Source organism: Lycorma delicatula, chromosome 11, assembly GCF_047948215.1.
Source record: "Lycorma delicatula isolate Av1 chromosome 11, ASM4794821v1, whole genome shotgun sequence".
Lineage (NCBI taxonomy): Eukaryota > Metazoa > Arthropoda > Insecta > Hemiptera > Fulgoridae > Lycorma > Lycorma delicatula.
In genome coordinates this window covers 49891665-49913459 of record NC_134465.1, presented here as the reverse complement: position 1 = coordinate 49913459, position 21795 = coordinate 49891665, and the positions used below count along the sequence as shown (strand labels likewise).

At 28.2% G+C, this 21795-nt stretch overlaps 1 protein-coding gene across 1 annotated transcript in view; it reads left to right on the top strand.

Annotated features, from left to right (window-relative positions):
* Positions 1 to 10150, top strand: part of LOC142332527 (uncharacterized) — a 140111-nt gene extending 129961 nt beyond the window's left edge. The window contains exon 8 of the mRNA XM_075378976.1: positions 1579 to 10150. Within this exon, the coding sequence (XP_075235091.1) occupies positions 1579 to 3718 (2140 nt within the window). The 3' untranslated portion in view covers positions 3719 to 10150. The remainder of the gene's footprint in view (positions 1 to 1578) is intronic.
* Positions 10151 to 21795: the final 11645 nt, after the last annotated feature.

Genomic DNA, 21795 nt, shown 5'->3' with positions numbered 1-21795 from the left:
CCAGTCTTCAGGTATAGTATTTACAGATTGTTTCACCATCTATATATAGCACTCACTGTTCACTGTGTCATGCAAAAATGTTATGAAGATTCGCCTACATGACATTGCACACCAAACACTCACTTTTAGTCTGTGCAGCTGATGTGGATTTTCTGCACACCAAATGTAAGAATTCTGTGCATCCACATATCCATCAAGGTGGAACCATGCCTAAACCAATCAAGGCGAAACCAATCATAGAATTCTTCCCTGTCTGACATTACAGATGACATGAATCACTGACATAAAGCTACACTTTTTCCAGTATCTGCAAGTAACAACTTGTGAACACGAATTCTGTGCAGATGCATTTTTAAACACTTGCGCAATGCCATTTGGGCACTACCGATGGAGAGATAGACTACTGGCTAGATAGGCGTCGCACAGACTTCTTGGAACTAATAGAATATGCAGCTTGCATGTCAATCAACTTTTCTGGTGTTAGCACTTTCATTCAACCACTTTTGGCTGCATCTGCCACATTCCCTGTCTCTTGGTACTTGTCGTACAGTCACTTGATTGTGAATTTGTTTGGTGCATCCACAGCACACTTTTTTGTGTAGGCATAACTGGTACATCTAATATATTGGGAAACAATGAATATTCTGTTGCATTGTGCAACCCATTTTTCCACAATTTTCCTTAGTTAAACGTGTAATGAAAGAAGAAAACATTCTTCTATAAGGTTGCATTACTTTTTGAACGCTCTGTATATAAATGTGTCAAACTACAACTTCACAACGTTTAAAGCTAACTTATTTATCAAATAATGTGGTACAACATTATTTGAAGAATGACATCAAGACATTAAAGATCATAATAAATGTTATTTACTTAAGAACAGTTTTAAAGAAAATAGGTTTTAAAACTAAACCAACCCAATGGCAGTGTGATATCATCTTTCCCATTTAATTAGAAGGTTCTAAATTCAATCTCAGTCTAGCGTGGCATTTTTTACAGATTACAAAACTTATTTCTTATCATTAAATAAAGAAAACCATAATGTAATTGAATGTAAGCCTGTAATTTATTAGAGTAAACCAAATACATCTAACTTGCAGGTATATAATCTAGATCATCAGGTGGGTTTTATAAGTAACTTATTGATGAGAAATATTTTACCAACATGGAATTAAAAGATTATAGTAAAATTATTGAAAAATTGAGTTTCATAAAAATTTAATTATATTTGTATTTAAAATATATCCCGACTTTCTGAATGAACAAGATTAGAAAAATGAGGTTATACTGAATTATATAGTTATGAAAAAAGAATGTAGAATTGTCTGTAGAAGATTTTAAATTAAAAATATAGTAATGAAGTGAAATAGTGCATAGATTATAAAACACTTCCAATTATACGTAAAAAATAAGTAATTCATTTAAAAAATTCTTCACACAGCAACAGTAAAGCTGTGTATACTTACTCTTTCATACCAAAAAGAGTAGATTTTTATTAACAATGCATGATTTAAAAGTCTTATTCTTTTTTTTCTATTACTTTTGCATATTAACAAGGGTCTTTCTCCAATATTTCAGGCATCGTCTAACAGCAACTGAATGTCTATCACATGTCTGGTTGCGGCGGAAACCTCCACCTCCACCACCACCGCAGCAGCCGCAGTTACTACAGAATATTCAACCTAATCTACAGCAAACAAATGATTTACTTGATAATACTAAAGAAAATTTACGTGATTTTGTCGATCGGTGGTCAGAAAATAATGTTAGCCCATCTAAAGTAATATCGGTACCTAATAACGAACCCTTAAAACAAATTATTATTAATCAACCATTATTTGTAAATGATATTAATAAAACTTTAAATTTAATTAAAAGTGATAATAATAATGACACTTCAGTTGTAAAAATGGACATTGAAAGTAATCCTACTAATATAAATACAGAGGCTACTCAAATTAATAATAATGAAAGTCAACCTGGAAAAAAATTAAAATTAGATACTTCGATTAGTAATAATTCAAATCATATTTCAACTAGTGATAATAATACTACTTCAGCTACAAGAGTATCAACTAACGTGAAATTTGATACAATAAATAAAGATATTTCTCTTAATAAATCACAACCAACATCACCAGTGGGAACAATACCAAAAACAACATTAAATAATTCAAAAATAAAATCAAATACTAATGAATATACTGGTGTAATTAAAGATTTATCAGCAGATTCATCTGCTTTACGATTTCCTACAGAATTAAATAATGAAATAACAAAAAATCCTTCGTTAGATCAAAAAGTAGATGTAAAACAACTGATATTAGATTCAAAAGAAGAGTCATTGAACAATAACAATGATAATTTATCAACATCATCTGATGTTTTTAAACCGATACAACAATTACCACCACTTGATCCTGTTAAAAATATTAATAAATCTAATAGCGGTGGGATGTTATTAAATAAAACAACTGATAAAAAATTTGATATTGATATAAATAAACTACTACCACCCCAAATACCTGTTGCTAGTGGTCAAAAACCAAAATTTACACATCAGTTTAGTGTACCTAATGATTTAAGTAAATGTACATTAAACAAAAATATACCAACAACTGATAACATAAAACAACCAAAAGAAAATAGTAATTTTATTAATAATAGTGCTAATAAATTAAGTAAAGAAAATAATTCTTCAAGAAGTGATATTAAAAATAGTTTGAATCAAACTGGCGATAGCAATAAAGAATCTGATTTTAAATTTAATAAAACATTAAATAAACATGTACCACCTAAAATACATGGTATCGTTTTAGGACAGTCAAATGATAATGAAACTAATGATTCGGTTTCATCTGTATCAGATAAAAAAGGACCTAAAGTTATAACACATAAAATAATTGTTGAAGGAAGATCAGAACCGGTTGTTCCACAATCGGTCTCATCATCTTTTGTAAATAATAAAGAAAATAAAAAGAATGATAATAGAATACCTAAACCGTTGTCTAAATCACAAACATCAAGTAAATTAGAATTAAAAGATAGTTCAAATGATTTTAAAAATAGACCATTTTTTAATAAATTTTTAGAAAATGATCGTTTTGATCGGCGTGGTTCTGATATTTCATGTTTTTTACATAATTCTGAAAATTTGGAAAGAATTAATTTTGCTGACGAAATTAAAAAATTGTCATCAAGATTATTTCAAATGGGTAATAGTAATAATAACAATAATAATAATAGTAATACAACAAGCGAAGGATCTGAAAATGATATTATTCATCATCAAATACCACTAACGTCGTACAGAAATGATCCGATCGGTAAATTTTTAGCAAATCATGGTGTTGTAACAAGAAGACCAAAATATAGAGTATCATATTTAAATCGTGATGTACCGATCGGTTCACCACCACCACCTAGTAATCTTTTTTATCATTTATCACATTCAAATAGCGATAACTGGTCAGACAATCAAACACATTCAGCACCACAAAGTCCGAGTGTATCACCAGAAAGAGAAACAGGAAATTTAACAAAAGAAGTAATATTAAGATTATTTGATAAATCAAATGCGAATAGCCCATCTGCGTTAAAAAAACAAGAGGATGAACAGCATTCAACAATAAGTTCTATTGATTCACTAGCATCTTATTTTAAAACAAATAATGAAACCAAAAAGAATATACCTCCTGTTGGAACAACACTAAAATAATTACCATTACTATTATTATTTTATACATATATTATTGTACATATGTTATATATTAATAATATATATTGTTAAAAATAGTTTTTAATGTTATCTTTCTGGATAATATAAGTACAAATTAGATTTATAATTATTAATTATTGTAGTTTAGTAATGTTTATTAATAATTAATTAATTTTATGTAAAATTAAAGATATATCTAATTTTTTATTTTCTGGTACGGTAGGGACAGCTTCTGTCAATGGTTAATTGCAGCCAAGTATTTTTTTTAGGTATATATATATATATATATATATATATATGTATGGAGTATACTGCTCTTATAATTTTGTTATAAAAAAAGTCATATGTTTGTATTGTATAATACTGTGGTTGAAAAGCTTTCTGATGAGAACTTTCATTTTACAACAGCTATTTGTGATGTGGCCAGTAAATTAAATAAATTTATTAAACATAATATTAAATCCTCTTTATTAAACTCATGTAAGAGATTCTTTTATCATCTTTATTAATATCTTTTACTAAATATTAAATATTTAATCCACTGAAATAGTAAAATGATGACACTCACCTGGATAGTATATACTTTGTTGTTTCTTACATCATTAATCTATTTTTAGAAAATATAAATATTAAAACAATTTAATCAGAAGCTTGTAAAAAAGTAAAACTCTGTCTAACCATGTCAATAGACTGAATGGTGATTAAAATAAGATTAGTTAAAAAGTTTTATTTTTAATAAGGTTATCGCAGTTAATTTAAACATATGTATTTTTAAAAACCATTCTGATAAAGTCGCAATATTTGTTTAATAATATTTCCCAATATTTACTCTGGCAAGAATGCATACCTTTTTGTACCTTAATAAAAGCAGTTATGTTATATAGTTTAATGTCAGCTTTGTTTAAATACAGTGGAAAAGAGTACTTTAATTGATTGCTTTACACTATATACATCATTCTTTCTTATGACTGTAATACATATTTGAGGTATAAGCAGTACTTATCAGAATAGTTTTTTCTGTTAGTAATAATGTTCACTGTACAACCAATACGTGCAGTAAAAAGATAAGTATTAATTAGAGCTGAATATTATTTGCATTTCATTCGATTTAAACCATATATCTGCTTAATAAAGAAGGTAACTCGAAATCACTTCTGTCGTAATAAGACTGACATAAAATACTTGTTATTGGAAATGGCTATGCTACTTTCTAGTGATGTGTCGGAAAATGTCAGTTTGACTAAACTGTTGTTTCTCAGAAAAAAATGAACGAACTGTTTCACTTTGGTACAAACTGTTTTTTTTTCCTCTCCATAGTAATAGTGCATAGCAAACACACTGAATCGCCAAACAGAGCAGTCAGCTCACTCTAATAAACATTAAAAAAAAACAAACAAAGTGAATTATCACATATGCGCATATATTAAGACCTATATATTATATTAAACAACTAAATGTTAACTGCTAAGATTGAACAGTTTCAAAAACCACATAAATCATATCCATAAAAATATTGTAGTATTAAAGTACAGAATAAAAGTGTTATAGAACTGTCAAATCTTGTGATAAAATAATATATTGTATCAGCTGGCGTCAACCATAACATTCTGCAGCATAAGCCAATGCATAAAGAAAAATATTAAAATGAAACTGTGTAATAATCAGTCATGAACATGAACAAAATTATAAGTCAACCTGTTTTTTTCCCAACAGTTTGTTTTCCTTTGGCAGAAATAACAGAAACACCCACGTCTATTACTTTCATAGTGAAGTGTATTTCATATCAGTTCACCCAAATTGATGATAACATCTAACAACAAAACACTACCCATGCCAGTCTTTCTCGTAATAATAACAAATATAACACTTAAGGTACATAAAATTATCAAACAGAGTTGTTTTCATCGAGATTAATGATAGTGCGCTGTATATTGAGTCATTTCATATAAGTAAACATAGTGAAAATGCCACATATAAAGCTGAATATCACCTCCAGTTTGGAAAGCCAGGATTTAATATGGTGATTTGTAACAGCATATTTGGTTAACTAAAGAAGGTCAAATCAAAGTTTTTCATTTTCCAAAATTAAGCGTGACATAGAGTGCTTGTTATTCATGAGAATGTTTATACTATTTTTGAGTGTGATTTGTGGCTTATATCGTCACCTCACCTACAATCATTGTACTTAATACATAGTTTAAAAGAAGGTTTTTTTTTATTCTAGAATCTACATACTGACATAACATAGTGATCATTCAAAAATAAACTGTATTGATGTTGTTTTACCTAAGTGATCTGTGTAAAATAGTTTATTAAATGTAAATTTAACTGTTTGCATTTTATATTTACTTCACATTGTCATGTAAATTTCAAGGTACTTTCCTATAGGTAATTAACTGGTATCAATACAACTGAATTTGATTCAGATACAAATGGTTACATTACATACATACGTTCTGTTATAAGTATGACATATGTATTTGCTTAATTTATACTTTAACAGGTAAATAGAATAATCACAACCAGTACAGTAAAAAGAAAATTTAAGGATAATTTTATTTCATTTTGAAAAAAGAAAACATTTTCGAGATCAGTCTTTATAAATTATATGTAAAAATGATTTAAAACTATTTTATTATTTTTTTAGTACTATAAATAATTTTATGAATACAATGTATGTTTTATATTTATTAAAGAAATATATGCCACAGACAATATTGTAGTGATAATTTATCATTCAAATTTGATTATTATAAAACGTATTTCATACATTTGAAGCATGTGCTTCATCAGTTAGTTATAAATTTACATGAGAATTAATTGATAAAGATATCTAACACTTATGCATATATTAATGTATTTAAATAAATTTTTAAAAACAAATATGATAATAAAATTCTTGCACAGTTCTGTACAAGACAGACATTTTGTTTTTTCACTATTTCGCAGTCAGAAACGCACTGATCTTCAGAGTACAGCACACTCATGCATTCTATTAACGAGTACACCCTACACACAAGCATCAAGTTTAAACTCACTCATTGCATAAGTGCATATGAAAAATATACCAATACAAAAATAGTCAACATAACCTCAAATTGAAGATATGACTATCTGTTTTGACATTAAATTGAGCATAATTGAAGAATGACTCAACCAATCTTAATCAAATTTTCACATGCACAACTTCAGATACATTACTACAACACATCTAAATTTCAGTGAAATTGTTGTAATGGAGATTATTGAGCTAAAAATGTTGTAATAAGGACGTTACATTTTAAGTGAATGGCATACCTCAAAATATAAAGAAAATTCAATTTCACCCCCCCCCCCCTCAATTCTTACGTGCAACTGAAAGTAATACCGTATTTTTCTTTGAAATGTCTGTAAAAATTAAGTGTATTCCAGTTTTGTAAATATTTAGTTACTATATGTATTGGCCAGTATTTGTGAACAATTTTATTTATTATTTTGTATTTGTTTATTTCTTGCATTTTATTTGTATTTATTTTTAACTATTTTAAAATACATTATTCTTAATCGTTACATAATCTTATAAATTCATTGTTATTTAAGTTTACAATTAACTGATGATAAAGCATAAGTTTCAGAACAGATTTTAGAATTTAAAATTAATTGTAATACTTCTAGACTTAAAGTGTAAATAGTAAAATGTTGTATAATTTATACATTTTTATTAATTGTTATGTATTAATATACATCAATAATTTATAAATACAATTATATACATACATACATTGTAATGTATTTATACGTAATTATAATATATTCGTACATAATTATAATAATGTATGATGAAATCAATTGTAATGAATGCTATTTTGACATGTGTCCAGCTTTGAGGTATCTGACTGCTTTTTGGTATTGTGTAACAAAGTAGATAAATATTTCATTGATAGTATTTTTATTATTATAATTTATATATACAATATCCAATGCTTCTATGGATGTCATATCATTTCTATTTTTTTAAGATGTGCTGTAATTAATGAATTTATCATATTAACGTAATTTTTTTTTCTATCTATTAAAATTTTTAGTAGAACATAAAATATTTAATCCTGTAATAAAAAAAGATATTTTCATTTTTTTCATAGATCTTTCCATAATAATAACCAGGGGTGCACTGATGTTTGAACGCCATTCTGGCACTGCTTTTTTAAAAGAAATAGATAATTATCACTTTCACATAAATTTTTTTTTAACTTAAAGCTGATAAAAATATAACCTAAATTATAAAAAATAGCAGATTGCACAAAAATGGTCCTTCCTTTTGAATATCCAAAGGCAAATAGTGTCAAAATAAGTTGCTAAAAATCTTATTCATGAAAAAAAGTTAAACATTTGACTTGAACAGTCAAATTTTTCTTCTTCTCACTGTAGGCATCGAAATGAATGTGTTTTTTTTTTTAATTTATGAAATTGTCTTGTAGCTACCTGTGTCTGTGGACTATATTTTTGAAGTCTGCTGCAGTACCAAATCAGACATTTCATTAGTGGAAAATTTATGAGTACACCCCTGATAATAACATATAAAAGATCCCAAAAGTATTTTTTCTTCAAATATAAAGACTTTATTTTAAAAACTCCCAGGTTTCAAATGCAATTTTACAAATTAAAAAACATAAATAATTTTTTTTTATTTCGTAATGTGTACATTGCAATCTGTTCAGTGAACAGATTGTAAGTGAATATTATAGTGAACAGTAAGCAACCAACCACCACGGTCCAATAAGATGAGGATAATATGTATGACATGCAAATTAGGTGTACTCATTTCAGGCCAACCATTCCTGAGACTTGTGGTTAACTGAACCCCAACCAACAAAGTACACCAGTATCCACTGTCTATTATTCAAATCCATATAAAACCAATTAACTTTTACTAAAATTTGAACCTCAGAACCTTCGACTTTGAAAAGCAGTTGTTAAACAAGTGATTTGCAACAAGTTAACCACTAGACCAGCAGCTCGGTGGGCTAAATAAATAATTGAACAGATATTGTAAAGGTTGTACTTTAAAATTCTTTTTATTGTTGCGTCTTTTTGTAGTTTGTTGTTTAGTCATTTTTTTTATATAACAGTCATGAGGCTCTGTGGACATCCCAGTAATATTCAATTACTTGTCATGTCCTTACCACCATGTTATTACGGTTGCTAGTCTGCAATTATCCTCTTTTACAAATGATCTCCTTTGAATAGATCATGTTTTTCATGTACTTCCACTTAAAATAATTAAAGGATGAAATGTCTGAATTTAATGACTGGCATATTATTAACTTTATTCTTTCAGTCCATCTGTTTAGAATGCAGCGTTTCAACTGGCGCAGATAATTACTGTTACTTATTTATTTATTTAGTTTCACATGGATTAACAAAATTTAATCATAAGAAAATAGAAATAGTCATTCAATAGAAATTGAACGGACACATAAACTAGTCAAATATTTTTGTATTCTACAAAATGATTTCTCAATTAAAAAAGCAATTCTTTTTACTGAACTTGATCATAGAATTCATCTGTGTTTTTTTTTTGGCTGGTGGAAAATTGTTAAAAAGTTTACAGACTAAATAGTTTGCATCTTTCTTGAATAAAGTTAAGTTACGTTTTTGGATAAAATAAGGCTTTGTTAATTGTTTTATATGAATTCCAATGATGTTCATTAAAAAAAAATATAGTCATTAAATTTGATCTAAGCACGAAAATAATTCATGTAAATTAATTAATGTCAAAGCTAAAATTATGCTTGATAATTCCCTACAAAAGTATTATATTTTTAATTTTTTAACAATCTAATATAATTTGTTTTCTTTTTTGATAAAGATATTCATTCACATTAATATAAATATTAGTATTTTTTTTTATTAACACCTATTTTCAGATAATTAATATTTAATTAAACATATTTTTTAAGAAATATATGTAAGTATATCTTTCTTAATATGGTTTTCAAACCATACAAAAAAACCATATGGTTGTCATTATGTTGTTTCATGGTTTTCTGTTATATATTCACCTGTGAATATATCACCTCGTTCAAACTTCTTTAAAATATTTTAATGTAAAAATATTTACAAATTTTTAAAATTTTATTTTTATTGTAAAAATTTTGATTTTATTTACATTTTAATTATAAAATTTTATTATACCATGAAATAACATTAATGAAAAAGAAATTATATTAAACATATATATAATGATTAATTTTTTAAAATCATTTTTTAACAATATAATAATGATAGTTAGTATTATTATTATTATTTATGCTTTATCCAGAGAGATAACATTGGTTTGTATGATAAATAAATGTTTTTAATACAATTTAAAATAATTTATACAATGTTAAAATGTAAATTTTATAAAAAAAAGTTATGGTGATATGAATAAATAATGTTTATATAAATAAACTATTACCTATGTTTTTAGTATAAAATATTGCAATGTACTCTTATTTAATAGAGCAAAGTAAAAAGTTTAGTACATAAGTTTAGCCTGTATTTAATTTAACAGGCCTGTAATAGTTTTTCTATTAATACAATGTATTCCTAAACTAATGATGGAGTTTTAAACCATGACAGAAACCTGAAGTATATGTCACAATGAAGAGAAACTCCAAGAATATTATCTGTTCAGTAAATTTTGGATATGCTCCTTTCATTGTCTGCAAACATCAAGGCGATATTCAGCCTCTTAGCATACATGATAGAGAATATCTAGAGTCTCTGAACAGCAAATTCTTTTGTTATTACATAACCCTGCAAATAAAAATCCATAAGGGTAAAATCTGGAAACCATGGAGGCCAGGCCTCTTCTCATATCCATGTCTGACCCATCGCTGGAGAAATATTTTGTTTAAGCAATCCTGCATGAATGTGACAAAATGTGAAGGAACTTTGTCTAACTGGAGAATGGAATTTTTTTATATTTAAGGCACTCCATATCCTTTTAACATTTATAGGAAGTTGTTTCTTCCTGTTTTTTTCAGCAAAAAGAAGGAACCATTAACTTTGTGTCATACAATTTTACATCATAAACTAACTTTTGGGCTGTCGCATCAACGTTTCATATTACATTCAGAATCATTACCGCATGTCATATGAGGTTGAGTAGTACTCTATATTCAAACATTATGCTAGGATATCTACAGTTAATTCCATTCATTTTATTTTGTCCTGTGGATAGATTTTATGTAAAACTTGAATTTTATAATCACATGAGTTCTGAAAATGGAATATGTCCAAAATATGTCAGCATATCATTTAATTATGATGAAGCTAAGAAAGATAGATAATTGGACTCATATAAAAATTATGATGACTTTAATAGAAGAAAAATATATATATTTAATTTTATAACCAGTAAAACCTTTATTACATTAATCTTTCAATGCTAATTGAATGATAACGAGTAAAATTTTATAAAAGTTAAAATAACAATCACTTAGTCTGCTTTTTTTAATGTGAACAGTTAGTTTTTTGGAACACCTAACTATATAACACTTCTGCCCTGATTTTCTTCAGCAATGCAAATAACCTTTTCACTTAACTTTAACAATCTCATCAAACACTGATGACCATCCTGGAGGTGATTGCTTTGTAGGCTACCTATTTCTCTGAGTTATTTATCCTATTAGCAAATGTTGTTATCGTGAGGTAGTTATTCATTAAACAGTGGTAGCTTTAAGCAGTCCTTCATTTTTCTGTGGTAGTTCTTTGTATGACAATATTCTCACCTAACAATTGTAACTGGCTCAAACTTAGGAAACCACAAAACACACTGAACCTTCCTCTGCACCATAATCTTGTTGACTAAAAAGTTTAATACAACTATCAATCTTGTAACCATAGTGCATACTACAACTTTTTCATGTAACACAAAAACTTAGATCATTTTATTACATTTTGACATGTACTTCATGTCTATGTCAAGAGCTTTGTTCCAAAACTCTGACTATTAAACCCCATCATTATTTTATGGACACATTGTATTAAGCAATAGAATATGTATGAGTGGTTCGACGAGATCAGTAACTTCATTACATAAATTTAATAAGTTTGTTCTCCAGTATTTTTAGTAAATAAAAGTATCTGTCACAGGTTGCCGTTGAATTTTAAAAAGACGAATTGTATGATACTGAGCAAAATTAAAGAGCAAGATAATGGCCTTTTTGTTTGGGTTAGGATACTGTTTGAAGAATTATTATCCTCCAAACATAAATAAATAAGATGTAGAAAAACCAGACCAGCGTTTCTTGAAATGAGAAATAGCTTATGTAGCAACACAGCTTAAACTAGCATCTCAAATGGTTCAGTGTTATATTCTCTTCCCTGTTGGTTTGTAGTGTTGAGTTTTAGATTTTATCATAAGCATCATTAAAACAGATAAAAGATTTTGAAATATTAACTTTCAAACCGTATGCAAATTTTCAGCAATGTAGTTACCAGCTTTTTTATTATGGGCCCTAACAAGAGTTACTTAGAAAAAATAGTAAATGTTTATGGAAAAATAAAAAAAAGTAATTACAAAATTTAATTCTTTGTTGGAATTGTACATTTACTCAAGAGAAGAATGTAAAACATAATTTTTATTAATTGTGTATTACCAATGCGGCTGAAACTACATTCACATTACATTATAGGATTTGGTAATGTAAGCGCTACATTAATCTATGTAGAACACGAATATATTAAGATTTTAAATCCATCTTGATTCATACAAAAGAAAAAAATAGTTTGTTAAGGCATAACCTTATTGTGATTACCATATCTCAAGCAAATAGTTAAATAAATTACATGAAGTTATTTAAGTTAGGTTAAAAAAAAAAAAATTGTAAAAAGATCCAAATTGATGATTAATCAATCTACATAAAAATTCTTGTTTTGTAATAGAGCAAAAATTGTGTTAATCTGTTGAATAGCTTTCATAATTTTTGAGCGATGCACGTATTGTTTAACTTATTTGCTTTATATGAATGATAGGAGAACTCAACAATATGTCCAACAGTCCTTGACATGAATGTATTATAAGATATTTTGACAGAAATCATCTGATATTATAAAAATCTCTGGTTAATAACAAATCATTTTTTTTTTTTTTATAAATTATTACACCTAGTTACAATTAACGTAGTTTTTTTTTTTAATTACAAAATCAATTCTTTAGCAAGGGGCAAATACCAAACCTGACTAGGATAAAAATCTGCAACCTTCATATAAAAGATCAAAATAGTATACTATTCTCCACCATGGAGGTCAACAGTATAAGTGATCTCTTGCAGATTTTGTTATAAAGAGAGAGACAGTGGTTTTTTGTTTTTTTTTTTATTAACCCACATTTTAAAGAAAAATTAACAAAAAAATAATAACACTAAATTCAAAAATTTACTTAGTAAAAAATAATATTATTCAATTTTTCTTTAAATTTCCACTTTTTGAAGTCGGCACCAAATTATGTTTAGTGTGTTTTTAAATCAATTTTTAATAATTCTCTACTAATGACTGAATTTAAAAAGTAACATTTGAGCAATAAAATAATTAACAACTTTAGAAGATAAAAATAATAAGCAGGAATTTTTTTTCACTTTTTAAGCAGCCAACTCATGTCATTTTAAAAACAAAGTTGTTGAATCACATTCCTTTGGCTGTTTCATCTTCTTACATTTTTTTTTTTACAAAACATTTATTTATTTCTTTAAATTTTCTCTTATCGAGTTAAAACACAGTTTATAACGTATTATTTCACAATAGAAAGAACATACAATAATTTTGTTTTGCATTATCTGTCTCAATCTTTCTTAAGTTTGTGAACATGTAAAGAACCTGAGGTGTTTTATTTCTCTGTTTAGCCTCTGGAACCACCATAAGGTATTACTTCAGAGGATGAATGAGGATGATATGTATGAATGTAAATGGAGTGTAGCCTTGTACAGTCTCAGGTTAACCATTCCTGAGATATGCAGTTAACTGAAATCCAACCAGCGAAGATGTCATATCCAAAATCTAGTATTCAAATCCTTATAAAAGTAACTGCCTTTACTAAAATTTGATTCTTAGAACTCTCAACTTTGAAATCAGCTGATTTGTAATGACTAGTTCACTACTACAGCAACCCAGTGGGTAAAAAATCCTGAGGTAAAAGACGCACCAATCACTATTGCTTTTCCTGAAATTATTGAAGTTTACTGTACAGTTATTTCTTGTGATGACAGAATGAATGTGGCACTTGTAATCCTAAATGGCATTTGTACTTTGGGGGGCTTGGCAGCTGATGTAACTATGTATTTGGCTCAATGAAGAAAGCAAAGGAAACAACTTTATTTTTAACTTTTCAAAGTTACTCGTGTCTCATGTCAGATTAACATGAGACATGTCTCATGTTAATCTGACATGTGACATAACAATTACAATTTTAGCACTTTAACATAAAACAAATGCCTCAGTATGCAATCTTAGTTATCACCTATGAAGTTGGCAGATGAATTCATCTGCCTTTGAACTACAATTACATTTTTTTTTATCAAACATAACTTTAAAAGTGTCATACTTAACATAATTTTAAAACTTTAATCCTGTTCATTACAGTTCAACCAATCACTTAAATTGTTAGTGTTGCAACTTTTAAATCAAGCCATATCTTTTGAGATTTAAATCTAATTATTATTTAATTAACTAATTTAATTATATAATTTTATTTAATGATTAGTGTGCTATTGCCTTTTTCAATATTTGCTTGTGCTTTTGTAGTGGATAATCTTCAAAGATAAGAGTTGAGCACAGATACTGTTTAAACAATCAGCATCATTTGTTTAGACATATCCACAGTAAAGAATACAGATAATTTTTTTTTTTACAAAGAGGTTAACTTTAGATACTTGCAGTAAACAATTGCACAAAAAATGTATTTTTTAAACCACTGAATTCCTTTTCAAAAAGAAAAAAATGTTTTCAATATTTGCATAACCAGTCATCCACTTGACTGATATTCGAATAACTTACATTTTAATTATTTGAGGCAAATAATTCTTAATTATTTGCCTCATGTCATACAGGGTAGTATGATCAATCTAGTGTTTGATTTTTCCTGTAAAAATAGCATTAAAAAGAAAGTTAAATTATAAATTTGCAATAATCAATTTATGTGTCTTTATTTGAATTATTATTTTTGTTTTTAGCGATCGTCTGTCAGCAACAAAGGCAATCCATCATCCATGGTTAGTTGATAATAATACAGAAATGGCACTTAATAAATCAAAATTAAAACGTTATGTTATTAAAAAAAGATGGATCAAAGCTGTTAACACAATTATAGCATTAACAAGAATGGGTGCAAAACTTGAAAGAGAGTAATTTTATTCATCACTTAATAAGTCTGCATTTAATAGTTTTAGAACAACAAAAAGAACTGTCAATAAACCAGTATTATATGTTAATACATTATATATATATATATTATTTATTACAGAAATAATATGATTTCAGTAAAAATGTTTTATGAAATATTGATATAAATTTGGCAGAGATATAATCTGGTTTCTCTATTGCTTCAGTAACAAATAAACATTGCCAGATTCTGTTTCAGATATTTTGATGCAGCGTAAATGTTTAAACTTTACAGATATTTTTTTGAAGTATCTAAAAAAAGTTTTTTATAGAAGTCATTAAAGAACATAAAATATTTAGTTCTTACTAAAGAAGGATTTTATATAATAACCACATTATGTTGAGTTAAATCATTGTAAAAACTAATAATACATATAAATACCTGAACTTACCGTACTAATCATATACATAGTCTTCTTAGCATTTGAATCCTTTAATGACTAACGCTGTGGTCCTTTTACAAGTGAAAGAAGGACTATTCCTTACAACTATGTATTTATTGAAATGTTATATTGCAGAAGGATGTTAAAAATTAAATAGGAAAATGAAGTTGAAATAAAAAGACATAAAATAATAATATATTAATAAAGTTTTGTGAAAAATAAAAGAGTTATTAAAGATTTAGAAAACGGTAGATAAGACTCATAACCAAATAGATGCTTGAAATTCATTGCCACAATGCAGAAAGTACAGAAATGGATCCAGTAAGGCCATTCATGAAATTTCCAGATAATACTTGTAACAGTGGAAGCAAAACAAAAGAGCAAATATATTACTTCTTAACAGGAACATTATTATGTCTAATGCTTCTTTCTTAATTACTAATATGCCTAACCATAGATTTTAAGAATTCTGAAATGATCATCAATTTTATTATATGCTTACAAATAATGGCATATACTTCAACTCGATCTATCAAATCATACTAAATTCTGTAAGTTGCTACTATTGAAGATTATTTCAAGTCATATTCATCCTTCACAAGCAAAATTCAAGTACAATCTTCTCTACTAATCCTATGTCTATGAAAAACAAAAAAAATCATGTCATGTATCATCCTGATGATTCTATATATCTTAGTTGAGCAACTAATGAAATCTGTGAAAAACAAATTGTTGATTGTAATAATCAAGTACGATTCTTTAAGCTAGGATATGATCAGATGTAACATAATATGAAATAAAATTGATAGAATTGTATACAGCTATAAATTGAAGGAAAAGAAAAGCTATGGAATATTTTTCATATGATTATGAGTTGTAAGTTAGTATTAATTATAAAAAATGATTTAAACATAATATTCATTAGATAATAGAAAAGTCAGCCCTTATAATCGAATATGATAATTCAATTTGGCCTCTATTCCCATACGTCATACAATTTATAGCAGATAAAAAAATAATTACAAAGAAATAAAACTAGCATTATATTCCAAGAAACTAACCTTTTTATTATACTACTAATACAAACTAAACAAAAAAATAAATGCAGTAGTTGCAATAACTAAGCATAAAAAAAAAATTATTCTGGAATAGAGCCCTTTCAGCACACTTCCAACTACCTTGACATTTAAACACACAAAACTTTGAAAAAAGAAGATAATAACCTAATTAAACAAGAAGAATAATGTTTTTATTGAGCAAGACTGTGCTTTAATCATCTTTATCTGATAAACACGTCTCTACTATAAGTTTACTATTATAACTTTTTAGGGAACTGTAATACATATTTTTAAATATTTGACCACTATTAGATATCTCCCAATTTAATTGCCTTAGTAGCCACATTGTCAAAAACACAGGTTCAATAAGAAATTAAATATATTTTATATTTGGTTTAACTAAACCTCAAAATATTTTATAAACTATCCCCCTCGGGGGATGAATAGGCTTTACTTATTCATCCCTATACAGGGTGATTCAGGAGGATAGGGTAATACTCTGACAACTCATTCTAGAGGCTAAAAATAAGAAAAAAGTTCATATAAACATAGGTCCAAAAACACTTTGTTAGCGAGTTATACAGGGTGAAAGATTTCTCCCGAGTTTCAGTTCCTCCGGGTAAATTAAGGCTTTCTGAAATTCTGGGAAGGTCAATTAAGGGGCAAATTCAATTGTTTCTTATGGTTTTTGAGCTGGGAAATTGAAAAAAAAAGGTCCGAGAACTGCATCTCTCTTAATTTCTAAGATATCCCATGTAAAACGCCAAAAATAGGATCAAAAAACACATTTTTTTTACGTTTGACGTACAATAACGTTGTTAAATTGGCAATAAATCATACATTTTTTAAACATAAATTGTAGAGAATTTAATTATAAGAAGATTGATGTAAATAATTAATTTACCCGGAGGAACTGAAACTCGGGCAAAATCTTTCACCCTGTATAACTCGCTAACGAACCGTTTTCGGACCTATGTTTATATTAACTTTTTTCTTATTTTTAGCCTGTGAATGAGTTGTCAAAGTATTGCCCTATCCTCCTGAATCACTCTGTATGTTTATAATAACATTTTTTTAATATTTTGATATTAAAAACTTTATTCTTGCTTTAGTAGTTATATTTTTCCTACTCACTTCTTTCAGAGTAAACAATTCTCTTATGAGGTTGTTCCAATTATTGTAACTCTCCATCACAAAGCAAATAATTGTGCTCTTGAATATGGAAATAGTGAACCTGCCAGTGATAAGGAACTGCCAATATTTTACTACAGGTTTGTTATGATATTGGCCTCAACATTCATCACTAAAAGATGTGTAACTTTAATAGAAGATGACAAGATATTAACATTCAAATCAGGGATTACTTCATTGCATCCAGATATAGCTGTACATTCAAACCTAGTATACGTAGTGCTTTTATCATCTAATATACACATCAAATACGTAACGCCATAACTGTTGAGAGTGCAGTGGTTGGCAGTTGCTTATAAAGCATTTTTGAAAGTTGAAACATATTGCATCAAATAAATGGTGAGTTGACGTTGATGGGTAGTTCAAAACAACCCATCTCTTACTCTTTAAATTCAACTCCTTTCTTAAAATAATCGACAATTTTATCATATGATTTAACCTTGATAAAATGTGCCATTGGGGCTATCATGAAATACACACATATAACTATACGTTAAGAATCAAATGAAATAAAATATGGAGTACCATACTTTGTGCAATTATGGAGTTGGATTCCTATTGAATTATCCTATTCAATTTATTTTCTTGACTTCTTCCTCCAAATCATTGTTAATATATATTCCAAATTGTAGTTCCATTAAATATCTAAACATGAACTAAAATAAAAATTTACTTTAATCATATTTATGCAGATTACATTTAATAAAAATGTTTTCATCGGAATGAATTCTCTAATAAATTTTTAAGAGACAATTTAGTTATGTTGATGTATAGTTTGTAGTATTCGCTCTGTTTAATGTGTTCTTTTTTATACTTACATATACAATTAACTAGAATTAAGGTTTGATTTTTTCCTTTTCTTATATAGAATATTCATTATACAATATTAATTCCAAAGAATAATATAACATAACATTTCCATTTTTATTTATGATTATTCTAATTTTACTTCAATATAATATTAATTTGTAAAAATAAAGACATTATTTATTTAAATAATAATTAATCATAAAAATTCTTATTAATATTTATAAATTAAAATGTTATAATAAAATAAATGTTATTCCTTCTAACGTTGTCATTGGATTATTTTCCTATTCTGATTAGATAGTTACAGAAGTAATCTGTGAGGGCGGTGAATGTTTAGAGTAATCTGCTTTATTGAAGAGTGAATCTGTGTTGTCACTGGTTTATTTGCCAATTCTGATTAGATAGTTGCAGAAGTAATCTGTTATGGTGGTGAGTGGTATTCCAATTTAATTCAACGAACTACTGAACTACTCGCTATAAATAAGGCTCTAAATATCATTAACCCTACATATAGAAACATTCTTATTTGCAGTGACTCATGTAGTGCTCTCCAGGCGTTAGAAAACTTTTATTCCAAACATCCTGTCGTCATTGAAATTTACAGTGCAATCGCTGAGTTAGGTAATCGCAACACAGAAGTAAGTTTTTGTTGGGTTCCTAGCCACCTAGGGATTCCAGGTAACGAACAAGCAGATTATGCTGCCAAAGAAGTGTGCATTCAACTTCCTTTCACTACCCGAGTTACTACCTTTGATTTTGTTAATCGTGTAAAACAATCACTGAGAGCAGGGTGGCAAAGTGACTGGGCGACTACTGTCGATAATAAACTCCGACGGATTAAAGATTCAGTGTTGCCATGGAACTCCTCTTGCAGGAAAACTCGTCGTGAAGAAGTGGTCCTCTGCCGGTTACGGATAGGACATACAAGGATCACACACGAGAGCCTAATGTCAGGAGGAATCGCACACGATGCAACTGCCGCATGACTGTGCACCACATTCTCGTAGACTGCACATGTTATGTGGCGTTGCATCATAAATTTAATCTACCTAGAAACATTCGTGATATCTTGTACAATAATAACAACATTTTTAACCGAATGTTTCTGTTTTTGATAGTTCCATGTTAGTGCAAAAAATTTATTATCATTTTTATTTTTATGCTAGAAGAGTTTTTCATAATTTTTAACCTTTACTTTCAATTTTGATTTTTTTGGTTCTATGTCTTTAATTTTATTATCTGAGAAAGGAGCCTTTTGCACAACCTATCAGAATTAGGTAAGTTTTACATAGTTTCTTTTTCTATTATTTTAACTTTTATATTTTAAAGACTCCGTCTGCGATATTGGTTTTGAGTTTTACTCACACTTCTGTTAACTGACTAATGAAGTTTGTTAAAACTGCACAATAATGATCACTATTAATTGTATTATCAAAAAAGACTGAACCCACAATGCATGTTCTACTCACACCGACCAAATTTCAATTTTCACTTTGTGTAATTCATGGAGATTACTTGTCAACCACAGTCATGTATTTTACAATACACTATTGGCTTCATCTGTAAAAAATGTATGTCGAGGATACCTACAGCATTTTGGTCAATAAAACATTTAAACCATTGACAATTTAGTTTTTTGGCATGATCTGTAGGTTTCAGTTCTTGAACACACATTAATTACTTTGTAAAGAAAAAGTTTCAGATCTTTTCTTACAGCTTTGTGTGTGGTAACAAGTCTGATGTCTTAATGCTGTGCTAATTTACACATTCATTTTGATAGAATTTCAGCCATAGCATCCAAAATATCAAGCAGCTTCTGTTCATTTAGTTTAGGTGGTGTTCCATTTCGATCAGTGTTTTCAACAGAAGCTGTTGCCCGAAATTTTTGATAAGTGTTCAAATTGCATTGTGACTAGGAACTAGAGTATATGGAAATTTTTCAGAAAACTTAAGTTTCACTAAATCAATACACTTGTCACCACCTTTACAAAAGATGTGTTCAATGAGAAAAATGTTTCCTCTATGAAAAGAACCATTATGTTTGATGCAACTACCGATTCTGATAAATGAAATGAAATATGTTCAATCATAATTCAACAACTGACATCTTGGTTTATTACTGAGCAACATCCAACAAACGAACACAGCAACCACCCTAATGCCAAAATAACAGAATTCACCACATAATTCTAACACATACTGCACAGCAACTTTCCAAACGCAGTGTACTTTTGCAGGATCCTGCATCCTCAGTCATGATTAAATTATTTAATTAAACTGTATATTAAAACATTAAAAATATTAAATTAAACCATGCACTTGGTGTAATGTTTATTATGATACTGTATTAAATAATTACTGAATCATGACTGAGGATGAGGAATCCGGCAATCTACATTCATGATAAAGGTAAGATATGTCTTACCTCAATATTCTGTAGTAGGTGGTTTATATTACAAAAATTTTAAACATAATTTAACACAGTACAGAGGAATAATAAAAATCTTAAAAAAATGAATTTCAGTAAAATATATATATATATATATATTAATATTGTGCCACCACATAAATGACAGAGTAGTGAATCCCATGCTGTTGCTTTATGTGGAATTTGACCAGTCTTTACTGTTAATGTGTGCTCTAAGTCTGAATCAACAAAGTTATATTTATGTGTAACAACAGAAAGCTTAGAAGTGGCCAGTGGCTGGACCTACTGCACTTGTGTACACATTCTGATGCTGATAGCCTTGTTCTTCATTGCAGTTGTATGCTTTCCATTCATCTGCTATACTGATGGTACCTTTTTTTTAACCTCCTGGACCACCATTAGGTATTACTTCAGAGCATGAGATGAATGAAAATTTTTGTAGTGTGTGAAAATACCATGCCTGACCAGGATTCAAATCCAGGACCTCCAGATGAAAGGCTGGGATGCTACCACTCGTGCCACGGAGGCTGGCATAATGATACTACCTGGGTGGGAGAATGTATTCTTTTATAAAGGATAGTTGTGCTTCTGATCTGTTTTCTATGCATTCATTTGTTTCAATACTTCATGAAATGTATGGAAATTCCATTTCAAGAACACTAATTGTCAAGTCTCAGTTTACTTAAACTTTTACATTTTTATTTATTATCTTTTTGAATTCAAGGCATTGCACTCCTATTTCATCATAAATATGTATAGACTTTCATTAAAGTCACAACAGTAGTGCCTAACCTTTCATTCATT